The following is a 22,108-nucleotide window of genomic DNA, read 5'->3' as shown; positions in this document are numbered from 1 at the left end:
TGGGATTCAAAAAAATTTACTATGTTCTGTAGACATAGTTTAGTGGGCATGAAAAGTGAGCCCTGATTTTTTTCCCTTCTAGCTGATCAGTTAGGAGGCAGTGCATAGATCAGGGGCAGAGCCAGCCAGAGGAGGTATTTGCTGGTTCTCCGAACTACTCAAAGGTTCCTCTACCAGTTTGCCAGAACCAGTCAGAACTGGCTGAAAACCACCTCTGATATGAAAGCAAGGCTAATGATAGCTGCATGTTAAATACTAGTGAATGGTACTAAAAGAAAAAAAAGAAACAAGAATTGGGAATAAATGTATAGTGTAAAGAAATGTGATTGGATAGGGGAATCATTTTGTTAGAAGATATGAATGCATGGGTATGCATGAGATCCCAATAGTATAGAAAAAGTGGGAGATTTGGAGATCTAAGAATGAATAAGAATGTGTATTTACTTAGAAAGATATGCTTGTTTGAGATACTTAATTCAAGCATATGTCTAATCACATCATGTAGGATATAAACAAGATTATCTTGACAGAGACATGCAAGATTTGTTACCAAAGACAGAAGGTGAAAAATATAACTTAAGACCAAAATATAGTAGATAAATGTGTGTCCTTATAGGATGTTTACAAAAGACTTGAAATTGGAAAAGAAATTTTAAGATGTACAAATGTGAATAGAAAGAAAGTGAATAGCAGTCAGTCAATCTTTATTTTGATCAATGACTAGTAGGTAGTTTGCTGGTTATTATGAGAAATGAGTGTTAGTCAAAAGAAGCAATAATGAAAATCATTGAAAAGTTGACTGACCTGAATTTCCCTCCCCTCACTTGTGAATGGATCAAAGACTTCCTGCTGGATCGTCCACAAACAGTAAGGGTTGGGTCCTTTACATCTTCCACGCTGAAGCTCAGCACAGGCTCCCTTCAGGGCTGTGTGTTCAGCCCATACCTGTACTCGCTGTATACATGACTGCATATCCACTGATCCATCCAACATCATAATAAAGTTTGCAGATGACACAACAGTGCTGGGTCTCATAACTGGAGGGGACAAATCAGCATACAGGGAAGAAGTCCAGAAGGTATCCACATGGTGCTCAAGAAACAACTTAAATCTAAATACTAGTAAGACAAAGGAGATGGTGCTAGATTTCTAGAAGCACAGAGAGGAACCTGCCCTATTGTATATCGAGGGTGGCTGTGTGGAGAGGGTTTCCTCTTTTAAATTCTTGGGAGTGCTTATTAGTCAAGATCTCACCTGGAAAAGCAATACGTCTCTGGTGATTGGAAATGTCAACGCCTAATTCCATGACAACTATCAACTTGAGAAGGGGGGGGGGATTTCTTGCATACTTTTGGCCAGAGTAAAAGTCTCATATTTCTGTACTGGGATGTGAATGCACATGTCCAGAACCCTGCCATAATGACCTGTTGGAGAATGTGATTGATGACCTCAGCCAGAGGGGAGGGGGAACAGGGGTAAAGGTCAGATGCCATTAAGTGTGATTTAGTTTCAGCTACACAGAAGTCCGTGCCAAGATGTTAGTCCTAATAAATGAATGGGTTTTTTATTTAACCTTGTCTGGGGGCTCGTAAATTAATTAGGGCAACTCTTGGAAACTTCACAGATAGCTGAAACTGACTTTTAAAATATTTTTTTCCAGGTTTCCCGAAGCCAGGGCCCTCCAAGCACCCCCTCCCCCACTGTTTGGGTTGCTTGGAGGGAAAATCAGGCAGCAAGAGATTGATTGCAGTTGGAGGTATGCGGCAAAACTCAGAAGCAGAAGCTAGAGAAGATAAGTACTGGTGGAAATTCCCTTGCCCTAGTCCAAAGCCCCAGATGGAATACCGAGGGAATGGAAAAGAGCAATGGAGGGAGGAAATCAGGGGAGGGACATCTGATCTTGTTGAGGGGAAGAGATACAGACTGGAGTGCAGCTCCCCTCCCCATCCCGATGGAAGGAGAAGGAGCCCAGAATGGACACCAGTGCCTTTCCCATGCCGCAGGCAGGCTGCCAAGAGCAAGCAAACCCCTCGCTCTCTCCGAACTAGGGGTGAAAGAGAGGACCAGCCATATCAGGCGCAAGCATACCAAGGCTGACAAGAGGCTGGGGGATTAGGGCTGGATGACCCATCCCAATTCAGTTTGACTGAGACTCAGACCAGCTAGCTCTATTCCTTGATTCAGCTGATATCCACCTAGAATGCTATGGGCACCTCTACCCATCCCCCAAGGCCATGGTGAATGCCATCACAGAGGGACTAGAGGGAGAAGCAAGGGAATGGCTAGCAGCCCTCCACAAGAGGAGAGCCCCCCAACTGCAAGACATAGATGACTTCCTGCAACTGCTAGAGGCCAGGTTTGAGGAGGTGGAGGAGGAGGACCCATATGCAGAAGAGGAACTTCTAAACCTTTAGCAACCTAAAGCAGAGGGGCCACTCGATCAAAGAGCACATCCATGAATTTAGGAGGGTTATAGAAAGGCTACCCTCGTTACCATAGAGGCTGCTGGTGCATTTTTTCAGAACAAGCCTGGACAAGCAAATTGCCCAAGTAACTGCATACTGCGACATCCCAAATCAACTCTCTGAGTGGTTCCGAGTAGCAACAAAAGTCGACAGCGGGCTGCGCACCAATGACATGACAAAGCAACCGGACACACAAGAGAGAGGTCAAACTGACCTGAAACCACCCAGCCGGCAGGGAACCACAGCACCACAGCAGGCTCTGAGACCAGCCCTCCCTCGAAGTCCGCTGAAATGCTAGAGATGTGGGAGAATGGACCACATGGCAGCTGCATGCCCAACCCCAGCCCCAAAACCAAGGCCAGACCCACTGGCCCAGAGCATGACCAGAACGAGGGTCCAAACGGACCACCAAAATGTCTGGGAAAGCCCTCCAGGCTGCAAAGGCCCCTTTCCCATCAGGCGAAAGTGATGGAACCCCAAGCAGCGACAACCAGTTGCCCGAATCATATGACAGTGAGGACGAGGGAGAAAATGACACAATGGTGAATGAATCAATTCACCCCTTCCTTTTCCCAACATGCCTCACAGCCCCAAAAACAGGAAACGGGGATTTTCAAGCCTAATAGACTCAGGCTGCACAAGGTGCTTGATCAAGCAGGGGGGTCAGAACAGGTGGCATAGGCTCCTCCCATTAGAGACCCATCGACCTGCTTGAACCAGATCGGGTCAGCCAGTTTTTTTGCTCTGATCCCCAGTTTCAGGACTGTGGTTCAGTGCTTTTCTGTGCGTCTGGCCTTTAGGACATCTGGCTATCTACCTAAACGCCAGACGCACAGAAAAGCACTGAAAAGCACTTCGCCTCCAAGTCACTTTGTCTTGATGACATCATCGCAGTTGCTGGGCGCGGCCGGACGGAGGTAACCAGAATGGCGCTGAGGGGTCTGGGCGGACAAAAGAGCGAGCGAGCGAGCGAGCGAGCGATGGAGGATCAGGCAGCCTGATCCTCGGTCGCTCGTCCGCCGGACTGCCTCGGCACCACTCTGGCTACCTCTGTCCGTCCGCGCATGGCAGCTGCAGCGACATCATCAAGACGAAGTCCAGTGGAGGCAGAAATGTTGTCGGTGCTCCCGGACTTCGTCTTGATGACGAAGCCACAAAAGTGACTGGGGAACGACGAAAACCTTCCTGCCTCTGCTGGACTTCGTGCGCTCCTCGCGACTGCAATATACATCCAGAAGCAGCTTTTGTGGCTAATGGGGTTTGGGGTTCCAGCCCAACAGCCCCTGCCACTTCTGGACGTCTATTGCAGTCGCGAGGAGCACGCAAAGTACAGCGGAGGCAGGAAGGTTATTGGCGCTTCCGAGAACCCTCCTGCCTCCGCCGGTTGCCCAGCTGGCACCACCCCGCGCGCGCTCCTCCTCCTCCCTCCTCTTCCTCTTCACTCTCCAAAGGTTCTTCTCCTTACTGGTGCTTAGAGGGAGCCGTGTAAAAAGAATGCGAGGAAACATATATTATTATTATAATATAGGTTGTAGAGAGTGTGGTGGCTTACCAGTTTCCACGACATCTGGAGGAAAATGATTATCTAGACCCGTGCCAGTCCGGCTTCCGCCCCGGTCACAGCACGGAGACGGCCTTGGTCGCGTTGGTGGATGATCTCTGGAGGGCCAGAGATAGAGGTTGCTCCTCTATCCTGGTCCTATTAGACCTCTCGGCGGCTTTTGATACCATCGACCATGGTATCCTGCTGCGCCGGCTGGAGGGGTTGGGGGTCCGGGGCACCGTTTTGCGGTGGTTCGGCTCCTACCTTTCTGGCCGGACGCAGCGTGTGTTGGCAGGGGAGGAGAGGTCGACCCTACGCCCCCTTACTTGTGGGGTACCACAGGGGTCGGTCCTCTCGCCACTCCTGTTCAACACATATATGAAGCGGCTGGGTGAGATCATCCGTGGTTTCGGGGTGGGATACCATCTGTACGCTGATGATACTCAGCTGTACTTTTCCACCCCGAACCACCCCAACGAGGCCGTCGAAGTGATGTTCCGGTGTGTGGAAGAAGTACGGGTCTGGGTGGATGACAACCGACTCAAACTCAACCCCTCCAAGACGGAGTGGCTGTGGGTACCAGCTCCCCGGTTCAGCCAATTAATTCCATCATTGGCCATCGGGGGCATCCAACTCGCCCCCGTGGAGCGGGCGCGCAATTTGGGCGTCCTCCTGGATGCCCGGCTGTCCATGGATGACCATGTGACAGCCGTGGCAAGGGGGGCATTCCACCAGGTTCACCTGGTGCGCCAATTGCGCCCCCTACTGGACCAGGACGCCTTACACACAGTCACTCATGCGCTGGTGACGTCTCGCTTGGACTACTGTAACGCTCTCTACATGGGGCTTCCCTTGAAATGCACCTGGAGGCTACAGTTGGTCCAGACCGCAGCCGCGCGGGTAATTATGGGGAGTACTAGGTACTCCCATGTGACACCGTTCCTGCGCGAGCTGCACTGGCTTCCTGTGGTCTATCGGGTGCGTTTCAAGGTTTTGATAACGATCTTCAAAGCGCTCCGTGGCTCAGGACCTAGTTACTTGCGGGATCGTATTCTGCCTCATACATCCCTGCGACCAATCCGCTCGCACAGAGAGGGTCTCCTCCAGGTGCCGTCCACCAGGCAGTGCCGGGGGGCGGCGCCTAGGAGTAGAGCCTTCTCTGTGGCGGGCCCAGCCCTGTGGAATGACCTCCCCCCGGATATTAGGAATACCTCTGACCTCTGCTCCTTTCGTGCAAAGCTCAAGACCCACCTATTTCAAGTAGCTGGCCTGGCTCAACTTTGATCCAACTATATCGCTCCTGACGGGTTTTTTTATTTGGGGTATTTTAATTGTATTCAATTATTTAGGGGTTTTTAAACATTGTGTTTTAATTGTTTTACTCATCAGCTCACCTCCTCCTTGTATATGTATATGTTTTGGTATACGTTTTTGTTATATGTATGTTTGTCTATATATTTATTTCCAATGTTTTATTGTACGCCGCCCTGAGTCCTTCGGGAGAGGGTGCGGCTAAGAAATAAATATTTTTTATTATTATTATTATTATTATTATTATTATTATTATTATTATTATTATTATTATTATTTCATGATGAGAGGTGAGGCTCTGCCTCCCCTGCCTCCCCTGACCGCACGTCCCTGATCTGCGAACTCCGCTAAATCCAGCGGCACTGTCACCTCGGCCAACCTGGGCACCTGGGCCACATAAACCTGACCGGTGTGGTCGACACATTGCAAGGACGGGAACGAGATCCGGTTCTGCGATCAGGAGATCTGAGGGTTGTGCACCCGCAGCCAAGCCAAGCCCAACACCACGGGGAAATGCAGGCCCGAAGCCACGTAAAATTGGATGGCCTCCTCATGCTCCCCGAGGATCAGACGCAAAGGCTGCGTGGCGGCATTGATAGGCCCAGACAGAAGCACCTGACCATCAATTGTCTCCACATGCATTGGTGAGTCCACCGGACACAGAGGGACATTGTGTTTGGTAGCAAACGCCACATCCATAAAGTTCGTGGTAGCCCCGGAATCGACCAAGGCATGGGCCGGAATTCCCTGCAGACTACCCGACAAGAGAATGTGCGCTGCTAAAATCATGTGCCGTGGAGGCCCCTCCACCTCGGCTTCGGCTTGCACCACACCTAAGGACTCCCTCAGATCGGGCCCCGCCCATTTCCCACCACGTTGCTGAGGGGAGGCCGCTGGCCGCACAGCCCCCCTACCCTTTTCAGGGCAAACCACAGCCAAGTGTCTAGGATCCCCACAGTAGAAACACAATCCCCCTGCACGCCGTCTATCCATCTCCGTGCGCAACAAGCGGGGTTTGGCGGCACCCAACTCCATGGACTCCTCCTGTGCAACTACAGTCTCTTGAGGGACCGGCACCCTATTGGTCTCCTGGGACATGCAGCGAGGCCTCCGCCTCTGCAGCCGGGCGTCCATCCGGTGGCACAAGTGGACCAAGGCGTCGAATGTCGGTGGCCTGTCCACCCTCACCAGCTCATCCTGCAGGTCATCTGACAGGACATCCTGAAAAGTGTCCATGAGGGCTGACTCATTCCAAGCTGAGTCCTGACTAAGCAGCCGGAATCCGCTGACATAATCCTGCAAAGAGCCAAGTCACTGTTGCAAAGACTTAAGGAGTCTGGTGGCTGTTTCCTCCTTAATGGGATCCTCAAAAATCAGCCTGAGATGGTTACAAAAACCCTGGAAATCGTCCAGCAGAGGGCTTGGCTGAGAGAGCAATGGAGTAGCCCACCGAGCTGCTGTGCCTGAGAGCAAGCTGAGGGAAAGTCCTCCGCTCTCAAGCTGATAAACAGCTGGCATTGGCCCCAAAATGCTGCAAACATCGCTTGTTTGCTGTCGAACTTGTCTGGTGTAGCCACTGGGCATTTCCTCCTTGGCTCGGGGGGGGGGGGTTAACAAGCCCCTGGAGCAGAGAGACATGACCAGCCAGCAAAGCAATCTGTTAAGCCAACTGGGCATTCTCAGCCTGGAGGTGCTCCATTGCAACTTAATGGAGTTTTGTTTGGGGCAGGAATCAATCTGTTCTGACCCCCCCCCCCCGCTCTGTATACCAAGTCACTCTGACACAAAGTCTCTTCAAGATGTTTATTGACATACAGGTTCCACCTTGGCAGCAATCCAGCCTGCCAAGGTCAAGATAGCACTCTGGGCAGCAATCTAACTACAGTGACACCCCTTGGCAGCAATCCAGCTACCAAGCTCCAGATAATCACTTTAGCAGCACTCCTGCCTGCCAAGGTCCAGGGAACAGATTGGCAGCAATCCAGGTAAACCCTTTGGCAGCAATCCAGCCTGCCAAAGTACGACACAGATCTGAGCTTCTCCAACTCCAATGATCAGTTGATTCCTGCAAAGGGTGTGTCCACAAGCAGTTCCTTTATAGTCTGGAGAGGACTATAAATTATCAGCAGCTAATTATCAGCAGCTGAGAGCAATTACCTCCTGTAATTGCTCAATTGCTCCTTACGCCGGGTAGCACACCGGTAACGAGCATCTAATAGCTCACTGCTGATGTCTGACTCACTGTCCCGTGACTCCTCCCCACTGCTCCAAGGCATGACATCAGGAACCCCCTTCCTTTGGCTTTCACCACTGCTCCATGCCTCAGGCGCCTCCTGGTGGCCAACCAGCCTCTCTGCACCCTGCTCAGAGTCAGAACCCTGTCCAGGGTCCTCCACATCCTCCTGAGCTGACTCAGAGGGACCCTTGCTGTTGGAGTCTGGTGGCAACTCCAACGGCTCCTGCTGGGCCACAACAGCCACCCACCTAACTGAACCAGTGAGGCTAGAACTAGCGGATCACTGGGAAGTAATTTGATTCATAATAGCCCCCCAAATGACAGATGCAGTCATACTGGGACTTTCCTGGCTAGACAAGTGGGGACCGACCATCTGGTGGCAAGGGGGTACTCGAAGACTTAGGATATCAAGGGGCCCCCAGCCCCTCCCACACCAGCAAGCAGAAACACCACCCACACTGGAAACCCCCCAAGAAAACCCACCAGAACAACTGGCAACCACATCCAACAAAACTCCAGAGGCTGAACTGATTCCAATAGAATATCAGGACCTCACAGAAGTATTCAGCGAGGCCAAGTGCGATGTTCTGCCTCCCCACCAGGAGACAGATTGTGCCATCGAAATCATCCCCGGGGCAAAACTACCCAAGCCCAAGCTGTATGCCATGATGCCCCGGGAAATGCAAGAGATGCCGAAATACATAGACAAAAACCTAGCAAGGGGGTTCATTGAGCCAGCCAAGCCACGTGTCGCGGCACCAGTCCTCTTTAAAGAAAAAAAAGATGGAACCATGAGATTGTGTGTGGACTTTCGAGGGATAAACGGGGTGTGCATACACAACCTATACCCCCTCCCCCTCATGAAGGATATGCTATCTCATCTGGCCAAGGGAAAAGTCTTCACCAAACTAGACCTCAGAGAAGAATACTACCAAGTACGAATCAGAGAGGGAGATGAGTGGAAAACAGCATTCAACTGCCCCCTAGGGAGCTTTCAATTCAAAGTGATGCCTTTCAGACTGCAGGGGGCCCCAGCAGTCTTCATGCAGTTAATAAACGAGGTGTTCCATGAGCACCTCTACAAGGGGGTCCTCATCTACCTAGATGACATCCTTATCTACACGGAAACCATGGACGACCATGTACCCCTGTTCTGCCAGGTACTGGAGAAACTTCTGGCAACCACCTGTATGTCAAGGTATCAAAATGCGAATTTCACCATGCACGGGTAGACTACCTGGGTTGCCAAGTGTCAAATGAGGGAATAGAGATGAACCCAGCGAAAGTGCAAGCCATCCTAAGCTGGCATCCCCCTCTCACCCACAGACAGCTACATAGCTTCCTAGGGTTCACGAACTTCCACAGGCAATTCATCCCCTCCTTTGTAAAGACTGCCAAACCCCTGACAGACCTCCTGAAGACAGGGAGCCTAGAACAAAACCTCATCCGGGACAACCCCTACCATGGGACCTAACCTGCCAAGAGGCATTCGAGAGACTAAAAGAAATGTTTGCAAAGGAGCCAGTGCTGAAGCATCCTGACCCCGAGCAACCTTTCGTGATCCAGGGAGACATCGACGATATGGCAGTGGGAGTGGTGCTACTCCAAAGAAACAACCAAGGAAACTTACAACCCTGTGCCTACACCTCCCGCAAGCTCACAAACCCAGAGAGATAATGGGCTGCATGGGAAAAGGAGGCTTTCACAGTGAGATGGGCACTGCTAACCTGGAGACACCTGTTGGAAGGGAGCCAGAAACCGTTCAAAGTCTGGACCGACCATAAAAATCTGGAGGCACCCCACAGAAACTATCACCCAAACAAGTCCAATGGACTCAATACTTCAACCATTTTGGTTTTGTCTTAAAGCACATTCCAGGCGGGAGGAACTTTCTAGTTGATGCCCTCTCCCGCATGCCTCAGTACAAATGCGAACGGGAGCACGTAGTGGATGCCATCATTCCCTCTACCCAAACTGCTGCCCAAGTGACCACAAGACGGCAATGCCGTGACCGGCAAGACCAACTTGCAAGCGACCTAACCACAAGGCTCAAAACTGAACTGCTAGCAGACCCCTGGTTCCAAACCAACCAACACATCTTGACAAAGAGAGATGACCTTGCATGAAAGGGGACAAAACTCTATGTCCCAGAATCCCTATGGACCCTAGTTCTCCAGAGGAGTCATGATGCCAAACCAGCAGGCCACTTTGGGTTCCTAAAGACTTCACACATAGCCCGGAGGCAATTCTGGTGGCCTGGCATGATGAAAGATGTAGATAGTTATGTGAAAAGTTGTACCATTTTCTCCACAATGAAGAGACAATCAGGAAACGCCCCTGGACTATTGCAAACAGTAGCAGAGCCAACAAGGCCATGCGAGGAGATTGCAATGGACTTTATAGTAGAGTTGCCAAAAAGTGGGGGAATCACAGTGATTTGGACTGTAATAGACCAGTTCTCCAAACAGGCACACTTCATACCCTGTAGCGGACTACCCTCAGCTCACAAGCTAGCTAAACTGTTCGTGAAGCATATCTACCGACTGCATGGAGTATCTCGAAGAATTATCTCAGACAGAGGGGTCCAGTTCATGGCTAGGTTCTGGAGGGAGTTCCTGCGGTCCATTGGATCATCTCAGGGTCTTAGTTCAGCTTTTCATCTGAGCACCAATGGGGCAGCAGAGAGACTGAATGCCATGGTAGAGCAGTACCTGAGGTGTTACGTGAACTATCAGGAGTCCAATTAGGCAGACCTTTTATCTTTTGCTGAGGTTGCTTACAATAATGCTGTCCACAGTAGCACAGGACTCACACCATTCAAAATAGTTAGTGGTATGGACTTCGTCCCAATGCCTGAGTATCCAAGGGATCCCCCCTCCTCAGTCAGCTTGGCTGACTGGATGTCGATGCTGAAAGCAATCTGGGAAAATGTCAAAAAGGCATTGACTAAAGCGGCGCAAACCTATAAGAAACAGGCAGACGAACACCGGGCTCCGCAACGGCCATTCTGGGTAGGAGAGAAGGTTTACCCCTCCACAAAATATTTGAGATTAAAACTGCCTAGCAAGAAACTGGGGCCAAAGTTTATGGGACCATTCCCCATAGTAAAGATCATCAACCCAGTCACAGTGCAATTGAAACTGCCTCGATTGTTGGGGAAGATACACCCAGCATTCCATAGCAGCCTCTTAAAACCTGTGATTGGATCCACTCTGAGACCACTACCCCGGGAGCCCTCGGGCCCTATGGTCATAGAGGGCCAAACCCATTATGAAGTTCAGTGTATCCTTGATTCAAAGTGGCACAGGAGACAACTCCAATATTTAATCAAGTGGAAGGACTACCCCTTATCAGAGGCATCTTGGGTGAAAAGTAGAAATATCAAGGCTGATCGCCTTATAGCAAAATTACATGCAAAAAATCCAAGCAAGCCTGAGGGAGGGGCACATTCCTAAGTTATACACCTGTACTCAAATTGCTTTGTTTTATACAGGTCGCTTTCAGGAAGTGAGGGGAGCCGGATGTCAATGCCTAAGGCGTTTCCATGACTACTATCAACTTGAGAAGGGGTGGGAGTACCATGCATACTTTTGGCCAGAGTAAAAGTCTCATATTTCTGTACTGGGATGTGAATGCGCATGTCCAGAACCCTGCCATAACATCCTGTTGGAGAATGTGATTGATGACCTCAGCCAGAGGGGAGGGGGAACAGGGGTAAAGGTCAGATGCTATTAAGTGTGATTTAGTTTCAGCTACACAGAAGTCCGTGCAAGATGTTAGTCCTAATAAATGAATGGTGTTTTTTTTAACCTTGTCTGGGGGCTCGTAAATTAATTAGGGCAACTCTTGGAAACTTCAAGAGCAGAGAACAGGCCCAACAGAAACTTCATTTCCTTAGAGTCCTGCGAAAAAATCAGGTGGAACAATGGCTGATGACCTCTTTCTATCGGTCCATCATAGAAAGTGTCCTCACATATTGTATTACAGTAAGGTATGTTGGTTTAACAGCTGCAGACAGGAAGGCACTACAGAGAGTGATCAATTCAGCACAAGAAACTATTGGTTGCCCTCTGACACCACTGGATGACATCGCCAGATCTCGCTGCTTTAGCAGAGTAAGGAAGATACTCAGAGATGATTCACACCTTGGTCAGTGTCTCTTTGCACTTCTCCCATCAGGCAGAAGACATCAAAGTATAGCCAGCCAAACAAACAGGTTTAAAGATAGTTTCTATCCTTGGGCTGTGAAACTTTTAAATACAACCACAATCACTCCATGCACACACTATTTTTTTTCTTTTTCTTTCTTTTTTCGTTTCTGTTATAATTTTGCACCAGTGAGGTTAAAACTAAAAATTCAAAATAAACTGAATGCAATGGAAACAGGTTACTAAGAAGAAGACTGGTGAAACAAAAAGAGAACATAAATACAAAAGTGAGTGATCAGTACAAAAGGTCATGGTTGGGATTTGATAATTTAGAATTAATGAAGATCTATCTGAAATATATATAAAAGAAGAATAACATGTTGAGAAGGAAAAAAAAGAGAAAGTTATGTTTGGATAGAATTCATTAAATCCTGAGAAAGAGAGAGGGGAAAAATGTAAAGAACAAAAAACAATGCATAAATTGTTATATAGAAGTGGTACAAAAAAGGATAATTTGCAAGGCTAGAAAGATACAATGAATGGAATGGTGCAATGTAGGCTGTATTTTCTTTTCTCTTATTGCATGCCTTTAATTTATTTGGCTATTATTTATTTCTTCTTTTCTGGACTATTCACACTTTGCTTGCCCAAAAAGGGAATAACAGGGTGCCTGTATACATATATAGATCTAGTTTTTGCAAGTTATGTAATTCTGGACCATCCCGATGCTTCAGTTTAATTGTTGAGGCTTTGCCCTTTCATTATCAAGAATAAATTAAAAAATCAAACAGTTCAAACAAGGATATCATTTTTAGGAAATGTAGATAATTAGGAGTGAATATGTTGTTCAGAATCCTTATAAACATACATACCTTTAAAATTTTGTATTAGAAAAAAAACATTCATAACATTTTTGCTTCAGGGTAGAATTCATTGAATGTTACAGTCAGAATATATGAAAACTGCAGGAAAGATACTACAAAGAACATAACACTCAAATTTAAAATAAACAAAGCAGATTATATGGAATTACAGGTAGTGTCATTTAGTGACTGCCTTGTTTAGTGTCCATTTGTAGTTACTAGTAATGAAAAAGTAGATTTAAATTAATCCTTACATTTTTTTTACTTTCTCAGGTCTTTAAAGCAAAGGAAAGCTGAAGTAAAATCATAAGCACAGTTGTGGTTTTACTTAGCGAACATTTTTCATAATGACCAAGTTGAAAGTCCCAATTGTGATTGCTAAATGAGGAGTACCTGTATGATGCTCCTCCCTGAATGCAATGGACTTATTCTTTCTTTCTATTCTTTCTTTTCCATAAAATAAATCAGTTATTAATCCAATCACCTAATTTATATACAAAGCATCATAATCATGAGATGGCAGACTAGGCAATATACCGTGTTTTCCACCAAAAATACGACATGGCCAATTGGGTTTTCAGCGCATACGCTAAAATAAAAAAAGATTAGGCCTCCCCAACTACTTATATGCATGCATAACAGGAGACAGCAGGCTTTTCGGAAGTTCACCAAATCCGAAAGGTAGGGGTAATGAGGGGTGGGTGGGGGGCATGGGTGAGGAAAAAGGAGATGATTCTGATTTTTTTGCATGTGTTTAAATGTGTCACATTTTGCACCCGGGTCTCCTTCAGACCCATGTTGGATGGTTGCAGTGACTTGGAGACAGAGTTCAGGTGGTGCAGCCCCTTGATCACCCTCCACTACCTCTAGGTGAGAGAAGTGGGGGAGGAAACTTGCCCCCAAAGGTTGGTGGAGCTCCGGAGAAGTGATGAGTTCTGCCCAACCCATCATGGGTCACCCGGTGGTCATGCAGAAGAAGTCCAGCGAAGGAAACCCAACAGCCCTGCCACCCACCCCTCTAACTCTCTTGCCCTCTCCATGTGGCTCATAAACTTCCCATGCAAAGCCCATGCCAAGCGGGTGCATTTCTTCCTTCCCTCCTCATTATGATTTTCATGTGGCTGTAGAATACCAAGATACTTGCAGCTTGTCTATCTGTCCATATGTGGTCCAATGGTTATTAGTCTTAACTACCTTCCCTCTCCTGACTACCATTCAGCCATACTTCTGCAGTCTGAATGATAGCCCAATTTTCTCACTGTAGATCCAGGTGTGGGCTACACATCCAGTTGTTCTTCCAAGTCTTAAGATTGGGATGCATGTATAGTTGATCTATCTCAAATTGAGAGAGCAGCTTCCTCTTCTTTATTTTGAAATGTTGGATAACTAGCTATTTTTCAATGTAGATGTAGGTATTTTGCTGATCCTTAACTCCTTAATATGTTTCATATATCATTAAATGTCATTAGATCTACTGCTATGGTAGCAGTCCACCAATTCTTTTATTTGGTCCAAGTATGATTTGTTCCAGTTAATGTCCCAAACTGACATGATTTCACTATCTTACTTGGGGTAGGCAGGTAAAACTGTAAGGATCTTTGCCCAAGAACCCTTGCTGGTAAGGCAGTTGTTCTGTCCATCCATAGTTCTCTCATACATTTCATATACTCTGATTAGATCCTTTCTCATTAGTCTACTCTGATAGCAATATTTCATCAATTTCAGGTTCTCCTGTCCCATCCGTGTGGTTTGCTACTTATCGTATATTGTCCTTATTATTTTTTTAGACAACTTCTGAGGTGGCATGAGTCTTCTAATTTGTGTCAGTTAGTATGTGAGGTCACTAGGTGAATTCACCTAGTGACCTCACATACTAACTGACACAAATTAGAAGTCTTTGAGTAAAGACTTCTGCTGGTAAGGTAAGTACCAGCTAAGATTTGAAACCCAGCACTAACTACTAGGTTATCCAGTCATTTTATTCAAATATTAGATATTTCTGAGCCAGAAAGCTAGTGATAAAAAAGAAGAAGCCATAGAAAACATAATAAATTTGACAGTATTCTTTTAAAATTGCTTTGAGATCAGAGTTCACAATACTCTCTCATTTCTTTCTGAATATTCTTACTTGATTGCTTATTTTTTCCTTCAACAAAACTGTCAGGTTTAACGTCTTCATAATGGTTTCGAGTAAAGTTACTCTCTTACTTAAATAGCACTTTTTGAAAGATTCTAGAGAGCAACCTCTACTACTCTGGCTATCCCAGAAAATTAGGCAATTCTGTGATAAGATAAGTACATCTGTATTATCCACCAAACCTGAATGAAGTTTTCACTAATGCTTCAGAACTTTCCACTGGGGGCAGCTCATCTGCTAAGATTTCCTCAGGAGGCCTTGGATCATGGATGATCATTGGTTTCTGTTTCTCCTTGATGTTTCCTGTAAGCCCACCAATAATGGTATTCCACAGGCAGTTCTGAGATTTTGATCCTGGATAGGTAAAAGAGAAAACAAATCAAATGTTAAAAATACAACATGAAAGTTCATCATTTCTGGGACAAAAGACAACTAGTAAAATTGGCTTGGACTGATTAGCAGACTTAACCTGGTGAATACATTAACCCATTTTGGGAATTCACACACTGCAGTAAAGTGTCAGGGCTCTGGCCAATGCCCTAATGAAAGCAGGAGCCTCAAGCAAAGTTTCAAGAAAAATCCAGTTGTTTATTAGGAGCGCCATGTTGGCACAGATCAAGTGAAGCCAGCTCTGATTTCACTAAAATTGCACCTTGCCTCTGACCCTGTTTCCCCCTTCACCACAAGGGGTGTCATCAATGAAGCAATTTTGCAGGTTGTAGAAGTCACGCCCTCCAGCCATTACTGGTTTCTGTAGAGATGACTTTGACTTTGGCCGGCTAGAATGTGTTTTGTTTTGACTAAGGTGCAAATTCCTCAATGCAGCTGTGAGGCTTGATTCTCCATCCCTCTGTCTATGGCAACTTGAGAGCAGGTTGGGAAAGCTTACATTTCCACAACTTATGAAGCCACAAAAAAACCCTAAATTAAAACTAATTATGGAATGCTGTGCAAATGCAGCTAATGTCTCTAATTGACCTTGTGAACTATGACAGATATTCCATCTGCTTTCAGTTTCACTATGAAAAGAAAGGACTTTACCAAAGTCTATAATTTTGTCTTGTGGACCTCTAGATATTGCTGTCCTTCAACTCACACTAGCTTCTATCTATATTTATCATAGATGACAGCAGGAAAGTTAGACTCCAAATTTAGCAGGGGTGCACATCTTCTGTGTGATTGGAAGTCATACATTTCTTTCAAAAGGAAAAAAAGTGGGGAATTGGCTTCATATCCCTCCCAAATATGGCTGAAGGCATTATGATATTAGAAAGAGAAATCATAATTTTGGCTCTTTTCAATTTTGGAAGGATTGAGGCTTTAAAAGATAAGGTAGAATAACATTTTAAAATATATTTCCTTATACAATAGATTGAGCGAAAATCTTTCACTGCATTAAAAGGACTTTAAAGGATACATGCTTTTTTATATTTTTATACAAACACAGGCAGAGGTTGGGCATTTAAACCAATAAAATTATAGCCAGGAAAAACATGACAAAGTACTTTTTAAAAAAAGAATTTTATTGGTTTTTAAACATTTATAGGGAAGGGTAGGTGGATATACAAAAAAATTTGGCAGCTACTTCATGCTGAAAGTAGAAATCTCTCCAAATCTCACAACTTTTACAGAAAGGAAAACAAAAAATAAAAGATAAGCAAAAACAGCATCTTGTTATATATTGTATCAACCATATGTTCAATCATCTCTTTTACCACTTTCTAATATATCAACAATTACAATAATATTTCAAATACATTTATTTTTGTGACCTGAGCCTTTTCAATATTGCTCCCTCCCCCCTGTCCGCTGGCGGAGCCACAGCCCATCCCTCCCTCATATCTTGTGCATTATCACCTTTTTCACTACCTCCTATGGTTTTGTCCTCTTGAAGGGGACTGTGTTTTTTCATGAAGGCCTCTGCCTCCACAACTGAATTGATTCTAATTCTGTTTCCCTCCCAGAAGATCAACATTCCTTCTGGCAAGACAAAGTACATTTTTAAATGATAACCCCCTTTGACAGATTCACTAGCAAATGCTTTCTTCAAGAAAAGTACAATTTAGACATTCTAAATGAACTTTAAATGTGTGAAATGTAACTGCCTACTCTTTCAAGAATAATGTCCAATGTCTGAGATGATTCCACTTTTTAATCAGAAAAAAGACTTTCCACTGCTACAATTACTAGTCAGTATTTTTTGCTTCAGAAAATATCAAGAAGTCTTGCAATGGACATGAATGGGAAATAGATACATGGAAGCTGAGATTTTTCACTACCATCCCAAGAATAACAGAGTTGAAAGGGACCTTGTAGTCATCTAGTCCAACCACCCCCCATCCAACTGCCATACACCATTTCTGACATATTGCAGTCTGGTCTCTTCTTGAAAGCTTCCAGTGATTAAGCTCCCACAGCTTCTGAAGGCAAGCTGTTCCATTGGTTGATTGTTCTCACTGTCAGAAAATTCCTCCTTATTTCTGAGGTGGGTGGAGAGGATGTCACAGTGATACAATGATTCTTCTATAGGGCTCTATGGAAGTTCATTGAATTTCTCTTGCCAGAGGGTCTTAATGGACCTAAGCCACCTTGGAGGGGTGGTGAAGAAAAGAGGAGACCCCTGTAGATAACAAGGAAATCACTCCTTGTTTGATCCAGGGGAAGCTCGCAATCTGGCAAGAAGGAAAAGACGGCCACTGCATCCTGTCCAAAGCTGAGACAGCCCAAACTGAGAAGAATGAGGAAAGACTGAAGAACAGTGTGATGGCTGGGTGAGAATTTTCTGTCAAAGCTTCCCATTTTAAAATTTGATTAAGTGACAGTGGAACTGTAAAAAAAAAAGCAGGTAGATTTGTTTATTTCCCACCCCCTGAAATAGTGGTGAATAAGCACAAAGCTGAAATAGACCTGAAGAAGAAACTGGAATTATTTGGATAATTTAAAGATATAAATGCTAAAAGAGGAAAATCGGATCGGTTAACCTAAGGATTATATTAATTGGATATTATTGAACTAAAACTTTATCTGGGTCTATAAAACTTGGGCTCCGGAACCCTTAAAGGGAAAAAATTGCATATGGTAAAGAAAGTTAAAGAATAGGAGTAAAAGAGAAACAGAGCAAAAGTGACACATACTGACCAAAAAAACCCATAGAGGAAGAGAAAGTGGAGAATGTAAAGAAAAGAAAGCTTATAGGAAGCATATTGGGAAAACATTGTTACAAGACTTAGATAAGCTGCCTGCACCTGGAATTGCTTATAGAGAGAACTACAGAGAAAAAGAGTGAAAACAGTATAAGCTTTAAACACTGTAGCTCCCTGACTGGTTATAGATCTTAGTAACTGAGCATTAAACAAATGAAGATTATTATACTTTAGTCTCCAACTCTTCTCCTTGGGGATTTATAACTTGTTGGATTGGATTTATTACTTGTTGGATATAATTCTGGGGTCTTGCTGGGCCTTTGTGGTTTACAATTTGGTGAATCTTTGTGGATTATAACCTACAACTTTGTAGATTATAATGTATAAATTATTAAAAAGAAGAAAAGAAAAAAGAAAATAATACTTGTTGAAGATAACTTGGACTACGGATATTTTGGACTTGTGAAATATAGCATTTTTTAAAAGGAAGTGACCTGAGGCTTGAAAATAAGAACTGGGAATAAGAAAGAAAATTATTGGACTATATTATATTTTATAAGTGGGATATAATGAGTACTATTGTGTTTGACCTACAGTATTATTAATTGTTGGGTTACTGATTGGTTGTTTTTCTTAAGCAATAATTATCTAAAACAGTTATAATTCAAAATTATCACAATGACAAGTAACACAAATTTAAGTAAAACAGGGTGGAAAACCGCATTATTTGTGCTATCATCACTGGCATCAGCAGCAGCTTCAGCACTCTATAAACTCTATGTTGCAGAATGAAAAATTTAAAGTCTTTCAATCAGAGATGAAAAATATGATTCAATCATTACAAGTTGCCATATATTGGATTCATGAGGATCCGGCAAATAGGATGCAAAAGATGGAACAAAAGATGAAAGATAAAACAGACAATATCCAGCAAATAATTACTAAAAATTAAGAAAACACAAAGCAAACAAACAAGAAAGTAGAAGAGATGGAGAATAGATTAATTAAGGTTGACAATGATCTTGAATGATCCATAATTATATTGGAGATGGATAAGGCAGAATACTTGTCAAGATTCCAGAATGTTAGGAGGAAAAAGATCTTGCAGAGAAAATGGCAGAATTATTAGCAGAAGTGCTGGAAATGAAAAAACTGGAAGTCCTCTCTAGGATAGAAGAAATATTTAGAGTATATACAAGCTATATACAAGCTACACGAGAAGAAACAAGCATCCCAGAGAGGTACACATGAGATTCTCAAAGAAGGCAATGAGAGCAGAAATACTTCAAACAGCAAGAGATCCACCACTGAAATACAAAAGGGAGAGAAATAACAGCCTCGAAACAAATACCCAGAAGAGTAAGAGATACAAGGAAACAGTACCAATTTCTGACAAGACAACTAATAAAACATGATATATGAAGAGAAACACATCCTAAGAAAAATCAATATTCATTATATTCAAACAGGCATAAATCTTGATCCAGAAAAGATATGGTATGGATGACATCAGAACTGAAACCATGTGTGCAAGGGATAGAAATAGAACCTAATGTTTGGGCAGATCATAATCCAATGAAAGTTGTATGGAAAGGACAAAAAAGAAAATAGAGATGTGTCAACGTTCCAAATACCATGTAGAAATAAATCAAAGTCCAAGGCAGAATCATCCTTAAAGTTCCAATTTAATAATACAGGCATGTTGGCATCGTACTGTGGAATTTCAACTCTGATTTATATCCTGGGAGTTACCCCAGTTGAAAGTTTATGATCCATCCCCCCACCCATAATCAATCACATGCTCCAATCCTTTTCTTCCATGCTGGCATTTCCACCCAGCTTCTTCCGGTCAAATGTCGAGGTGCTGAGACAAAAGATGACCTTGGCTGCTAGGAAAAATTGACAACAACACATTCCACAATTCTACTCCTTTCGATTCCCCCCTCCCAATGGCTACACTAATAAAACATCATAGGAAATTATAAGAAAGTGTGGCAGGCCAAAGATTCTTAAAGGAACCTCTGCAGGCCTGACAGGTGGCCTCTCTTCAAAAAACAACAACAACCATTGTCTGCAAAAGAAGTAAAAGTAGAAATTACTATACACAATTAACCACCTCTGCCTCCCCCAGGGGGACCCTTTGGCTTATCAGGGAACTTCTCATGGAATTGTTTCAATAAGTTATCTGCTTTCAGATCCCAACTTTTCACCCACATAGCTTCGGACAAAGGGTACCCCTTTCAATGCACTAAATATTGTAAGTGACCTCTATACAGCCTGGAATCTAAGATTTTTTTCAGCTCATAATGTGTTTCCCCTTTTACCACTACAGGAAGAGGGGGAGCTTGGGTGGATGGCCTTATGCTAGACCCCCTTACTGGCTTCAATAAGCTACAATGCAATACCGGGTAAATTTTCCCTAGGAGTCTAGGTAAGCTGAGTCGAACTGTAACTGGGTTAATTATCTTTTCTATTGGGAAAGGACCTAGAAATTTTGGACCTAATTTCTTACTAGGCATCCTTAATCTTATGTATTTAGTAGACACAAAAACTTTGTCCCCCACTTGAAAGGGGCGTTGTAGGGAGCGATGTTTATCAGCTTGCTTCTTGTAGGTTTCTGCCTCATCTGCTAGCGCCTTTTCGTATTTTCCCATCCCTTCTTTAGTACCTCCAGCCATTCATTCAGAGACATGGAGGAAGGGGTTCTTTAGGTAGTTCAGGCATGGGAACGAATTCCATGCCACTGGTAATCTGGAAAGGAGTTAATCCTGTACTGCTGTGGACCACATTATTATATGCTACTTCGGCGAAGGGTAATAATTCCGACCAATTGTCTTGCTGATACTCCACATAACACAGGGGTGGCGAACAAGTTCGACAAAAAGAGCCAAAATTTTAAACTGTGAGAGTCAGAGAGCCACACCACGCAGTGACCTGCCAAAACAGACAAACACTCACACAAAAGCATATAATTTTAACAATAATATATTAAACACATAATATAACATGCTCAGTCAGGTGTTTTTTGTTATAAATTTTTATAAACCCATTAGAGCTGCTGTATAACTTTTAAATCCATAAATAAGTGGAACTTGTTGGAGTGATGGGATGATAATCTCAGTGGGATTTCTGGCATCTTTTGTTTTCAGTAATCTTCTGCAAATCAGGTTTGTATTCAGTTGTAGCCACTCGGAGCAGTTCCTTTACATGAGTGTCAGTCAGAATGGACCGGTGCTTTGATTTCACGTGTTTCAAAGTAGAAAACAGCTTCTCACAGACGTATGTTGACGAGGACATAGACAGCAGCTTGAGAGCGGCTCTTTTTACACACGGGTATTTTTCAGTTGGCACAGCTCTCCAAAACGTAACATGGCCTTCCCTCCAAAGAGATTTCAGTCTATCATCCTCGCGTAGCTCAATCATTTCTAGTTCACTCGCTGCCTCATCAGAAACAAGTGGGGTTTTCAGGCAGTCGGTGTCAGCATTAAACGGGTCGATGAGAAAAGTGATCTGTGGTCTTTTTTGGTCCAAGTCCTCAAACCGCAAAGTAAACTTCTCTTGCAGTTGTGTAAGTTGTTTCACGTATCCAGCTATATTTGTTTTAACACCAGTCTTCTGCAGGGTGCTGCGCAAAGAAGGAAAATGGGATAGATTGCTGTTTTGAATGTGTGCTTTAAAAAGCTTCAACTTGTTTACAAAGGAGAATATACTTTGTGTCAGCTCAGGAAGAGTTTTTAATTTCCCCTGCAGGTCCATGTTTAGTTTATCCAAGTGTGAAAGCATGTCCACTAAAAATGCCAAATCCATAAGCCACTCAGGGTCTGAAAGCAGAGGATACGTTTTGTTCTTCTCTGCCATAAACAATTTTACTGTTTCCAAAAGCTCAAAAAAGCACGAAACTACTTTGCCTATTGAGAGCCATCTCACTGCGCTGTGCAGTGGCAGGTCACCAGGCAAGTCTGCGTCAAGTTCTGCAATGAGGTTCTTGAATTGCCGGTGATTAAGGGCATGCGTACGGATGTAGTTCACAATCTCCATCACAGGCTTCATAACGTGGTCTAAATTCAGTGTTTTGGACACAAGTTGCTCACGATGGATGATGCAGTGGAAGTTCCAAAATTCAGGAAAGGCATCATCACCTTTACAAAGACCCACAAGTCCATTTACTGAGCCAATCATCAACGGTGCTCCATCCGTGACTATTGCGGTGAGTTTTTCAAAAGACATATTCGCTTTTTTAAAAATGGCAGTCATTGCCTCTT

General features: G+C 44.3%; 1 protein-coding gene across 1 annotated transcript in view; it reads right to left on the bottom strand.

The window, feature by feature from the left end:
• The window catches only part of PDE1C (phosphodiesterase 1C), a gene marked incomplete at its 3' end in the record, with an annotated part of 555,036 nt that overhangs the window by 358,331 nt on the left and 174,597 nt on the right, over positions 1-22,108 (bottom strand). Inside the window, exon 3 of the mRNA XM_081971280.1 lies at positions 14,886-15,057. Within this exon, the coding sequence (XP_081827406.1) occupies positions 14,886-15,057 (172 nt within the window). The remainder of the gene's footprint in view (positions 1-14,885; positions 15,058-22,108) is intronic.

Source organism: Natrix helvetica (genome assembly GCF_964273705.1).
Source record: "Natrix helvetica genome assembly, chromosome: Z".
In the NCBI taxonomy this organism is placed as follows: domain Eukaryota; kingdom Metazoa; phylum Chordata; class Lepidosauria; order Squamata; family Natricidae; genus Natrix; species Natrix helvetica.
Note: the sequence above shows the minus strand (reverse complement) of the source record. Positions and strands in the feature narration are given on the sequence as shown.